This window comes from Rhagoletis zephyria, unplaced genomic scaffold (assembly GCF_001687245.7).
Source record: "Rhagoletis zephyria isolate East Lansing unplaced genomic scaffold, Rhagoletis_zephyria_1.1 Rzeph_scaffold_03141, whole genome shotgun sequence".
Classification (NCBI taxonomy): domain Eukaryota; kingdom Metazoa; phylum Arthropoda; class Insecta; order Diptera; family Tephritidae; genus Rhagoletis; species Rhagoletis zephyria.
The window spans coordinates 18,987-23,464 of record NW_016160225.1 but is presented as its reverse complement, the minus strand read 5'-3'; the positions used below and the strand labels follow the sequence as shown (position 1 = coordinate 23,464).

Sequence of the window (4,478 nt, the reverse complement as noted above, 5' to 3'; positions counted from 1 at the left end):
GTATTAAATGAATGCATGAAATAGCAATACTTTTCTAAATAATTAATTGAACATTAAACAAACTGTAAAAGTAGTTAAGACCGTTCAAAGCGCTACAATTAAATTTTTTTTAACATAGGGGTTAAAATTAAGTATTTTCAATTGTTTTGAGTTTATCCGAAAGTATTCGCATTTCAAGGGCATGCCTCTCAGATGCAAATTGTTTTTGTAGTTCGTGTACTTCTTTCATTTGCGTAATACGTAAAGTGTGCTCGATTTTCGCAAATTCCACTTCTTCTTTCAGTTTTATTTCCGTCCATTTGGACTTTATTTCTGCTAGCTTTGCCCAGTTGCAAATGTTATGTAAAACTGCGGTTGCAACGATTATACATTCCACTTCCCTGAGATTCATTCGTATTCCCAGCGCAAGAACTGGAAATCTTCGTTTCCACACACCGTATTGACGTTCAACACAATTACGAGTTCTGATTTGCGATTCGTTATATAACGCCTCAGCCGGAGTTTGTACTTTTAACAAAGGTGTCATTATCCACCGATTGCAAGGGTAGCCACTGTCGGCAACGACTATTGCATTCCCGAACTCCCCTGCTTCAAATCGGCTAAATATTCTTGAATTTTTAAGTATTATTGCGTCATGTGACGATCCTGGCCAACGGGCTACGATGTCCATGATGTTCAGTTTGCTGTCACAAAGCGTTTGCACATTAACTGAAAAGTAGTTCTTTCGGTTTCGGAAGAGTTCTGCTTCATCCCCACCTAAATAGTGACGCATTTTAGATAATCCTCATTAGTTGAAATTATTTAATGTACTGACCTGGAGATAGTACTCTTATATGTGTGCAGTCCATGGCAGCTAGCACGCGTGGAAACTTTGCCGTTTTATAAAATTGTCTCTGAATTTCTCTTTGGCTTTCTAATTCCAAGGGGACTTTTATAAATCGTTGTCTTAACAATGCAATGTTGTGACACACTCTCCTTATTGCGCGACAGGAAGAACTTTTTGAAACGCCACACAGGTCACCGCCAGTTCTTTGCATGCAGCCAGTTGCAAAGAAACGCAGTGTTAGTAAAAGCATTACTTCGGGAGAGATCGCACCGTTTCTACAATATTTATCAAAAAATAGCAGAATTTGTAATCGAAGGTACTTTAATGTTTACTTACTTGTTAGTTTTGTGCCGAATTTCGTTCCTAATCAGTTCAAGTACCATCCAAGCTGATTGTTTAGTCAAACGAAACCTATACCGAAAGTCGACTTCATCATAATATGTAAAACAATTACGTCGTTCCCTCATTATACGATTTACGATACGATACAAATTTCGCACTCCATATCACTTTCGTCTTCAGATTCCATTTTTTACAATATATTTATCTTCTGCTACTTTCAAATCAGCTGATAGAAAAACGTGAACATAGCTGCATATCATCGTATTTAAATAATATTTAAATGGGAAAAGGTGACCATTTAAATAATATTTAAATGGGAAAAGGTGACCATTTAAATAAAAATTAAGTCAAATGGTGAAACTGAAAAAAATAATTTTTCACTTAAATTGCTTTCGTGAAACTGGCTGTAAGAAAGCGATACTATCCTCTCTCAATAAAAGAATTACTAACATAAAGACATAAAATCAGCTGATGAATTTAGTTCTGTAGCTGAACATTAAAAAAAGGCTGATTGTAAAAAAAACGATTTGTTCGCAATACATTTATCGTCGTTTAAAGTAAAAAACCGAGTATCAAGATTATGCAAAACCTCGTATGTGAGGTTGGCNTGAATTTAGTTCTGTAGCTGAACATTAAAAAAAGGCTGATTGTAAAAAAACGATTTGTTCGCAATACATTTATCGTCGTTTATAGTAAAAAACCGAGTATCAAGATTATGCAAAACCTCGTATGTGAGGTTGGTCAAATCTTATACTACGTTCAAATTGACGAGCTAAACATGTTAAATGGGCTTGAACCAGTTAAATGAACAAAACATGTTCATAAACAAGTTAAATCGCATGCAATTGTTGTTGGAAAATTGAACCAGTTAAATCATTTAACTCGTTTGAAAACCAGTTCAGCGTTGTATCAGAAAGCTTTCTGCTACAGCCAATCAGAAAGAGCCAAAAGCTTTCATTTGACACGCCAATGTTCAAAAAATTTATATTCTGAAAAATATTAAAATTTAAAAATTATCAAAAAATATCAAAAGTGTATGCATGTCTGGCCGCCAAAAAAGAGGCCAAGGCGGTAATTAGTTATTTTCCATGAGGTCTCATCGTACGCAGAGATAAATAGTGCATACAAACTAAACATTTTGAAGTCGCGTCAATATCATGAAGCAGACATTCGCACAAAACAAATTGAAACACAAAAACTTGATTTTGAATATTTTTTCCGAATTTTTATTGGTAATCAAACCACCGTCAAAGTTAACTCCAAATGTTCAATGTGGACGATTGTGTTTTCCGAAAAGCTCTATTTCATTTAACAAGTTAAATGGGGCCAATTTGAACGTCATATTACAGGAGAGAGTAAAACGTGGTTTATTTCAAAACGGCTCTCTCTTTTACCCCTAATTATCTCTACCTTTAATACTTACATATCGATATTTTGGTATGAATGGATACAGCTAGATGGCACGAGCTCCCGGCGAGCAAATCCCATTTTTGGCACATTGTACATATAAAAGCATAGAAAGACAGCAACGTTGATCTNGATACAGCTAGATGGCACGAGCTCCCGGCGAGCAAATCCCATTTTTGGCACATTGTACATATAAAAGCATTGAAAGACAGCAACGTTGATCTGGATTAACGCCGCAATTGATCTGATCAAAATTGTGCCTTGACAGACGGCAGTAATGCCACGGCCAGGAGAATATTCAATTATTTTTTTTATTGATTCAATTATAACTTCTATATTTTTTTAAGTTGTTTTTAGTTAGTTGTTTTAGACTTTTTTAGTAAAATTAAACTCTAAAAATTTAAATTAACTAATAATAAAATAAAAAATGAGAAATAAAATAAAGCAAACCAAAATAAAATAAAAAACAATTAAATATATAAATCAAATAAAATGTAGAAAAATAAAAGAAATAATAAAAACAACATTTTTTTGGCCATAGCTCCAACCGAGGATCGAACCTGGGACCTACAGGCTTGTAGTACGCAGCTCGCCACTCGGCTACCGCGGATGAAGGAATCGGTTGCTTTATTTGCTCAGTTAGCGTAGAACACAAAGAAACTGCAAAACTAGCATAGACATCCACCCTGTCGTCGGTAATGCAGTCACCGAAATAAGTTTTTATTCATTTTAAATTAGATTCCTATTTGAATTAGTATTAGTGACTGCATTACCGATGAAAAGGTATATCGTCACTAGACACGAATAAAGGCGCGAGCTCAAAAGTTGACCGCGAAAAAAGACGCACAAAAAGAAATGTTTTTTTTTCCGACTTTTGCAAATTGAATAAGTTCTCTGTAAGATGGTTTGTTACAAAAAAATACGTGAACATACATATATGGTATTTGGGGTATGGAAAAAGGGATATTTCCAGCAGTAAACGTTTTAGTGTGGGCAACAATGATATTTTTGTAATTATTGTACCATGGTTTCAAACCCATTTATTTATTATTTATTTCATGGTAGGAGAGCTTCTCAAACAATATAGAAGCAATTTTTTCGATTCAAGTTTTTGAAAAGTAATGAATATCTAAATCCCGGGACTAATACCGGGATCCCGGGATTGAAACAACGCCATCCCGAAAATCCCGGTATCAGAAAAAGCCGAANAAGTAATGAATATCTAAATCCCGGGACTAATACCGGGATCCCGGGATTGTGACAACGCCATCCCGAAAATCCCGGTATCAGAAAAAGCCGACAAATTAACATCCCTACTGCCAACGTTGCATGAACTCTGAATACATCTGTTCGTACTAATTCGGACTGAGTGATTGCATTTTAGTAGATTTCACGAAAGTAGGGTTAAGATGGATTCAGTGATAGCCCCGATAGTTAAAAAATATATACTATACATATTTATGTAGAAACATATGTAAATAATTACGTACAAACATTCGTATTTGATCCATTATCTAAAATGTTTCTATTTCTAGCGCGGCTGAAACAAGTTTGCTATTAAAAATTATTCGCAAAGGACTGGTTGAATCGAACTTGGATTTGGAAGTGCAACGCAAGGACCCTAAATCACCCTTACATTCCGTTAAAACTTTCGAAGCCCTTCATTTGTAAGTAATTTTTCTATTTATTAGTAACATAATTTATTGTTTGCGCCATCATGAGTACCTTTGATTGTTCAAGGTTTTTATTAAGTGAGATATGTTGGTCGGATTTTGTACTCCGTACTTTCTCGCTTTGGATAAGAATGNTCGAAGCCCTTCATTTGTAAGTAATTTTTCTATTTATTAGTAACATAATTTATTGTTTGCGCCATCATGAGTACCTTTGATTGTTCAAGGTTTTT

At 34.8% G+C, this 4,478-nt stretch overlaps 1 protein-coding gene across 1 annotated transcript in view; it reads left to right on the top strand.

The window, feature by feature from the left end:
• Window positions 1-4,255, top strand: part of LOC108368484 (DEAD-box helicase Dbp80-like) — a 45,821-nt gene extending 41,566 nt beyond the window's left edge. The window contains exon 3 of the mRNA XM_017623333.1: window positions 4,111-4,255. Coding sequence (XP_017478822.1) covers window positions 4,111-4,246 — 136 coding nt within the window. The 3' untranslated portion in view covers window positions 4,247-4,255. The remainder of the gene's footprint in view (window positions 1-4,110) is intronic.
• The last annotated feature ends 223 nt before the right edge of the window (window positions 4,256-4,478 follow it).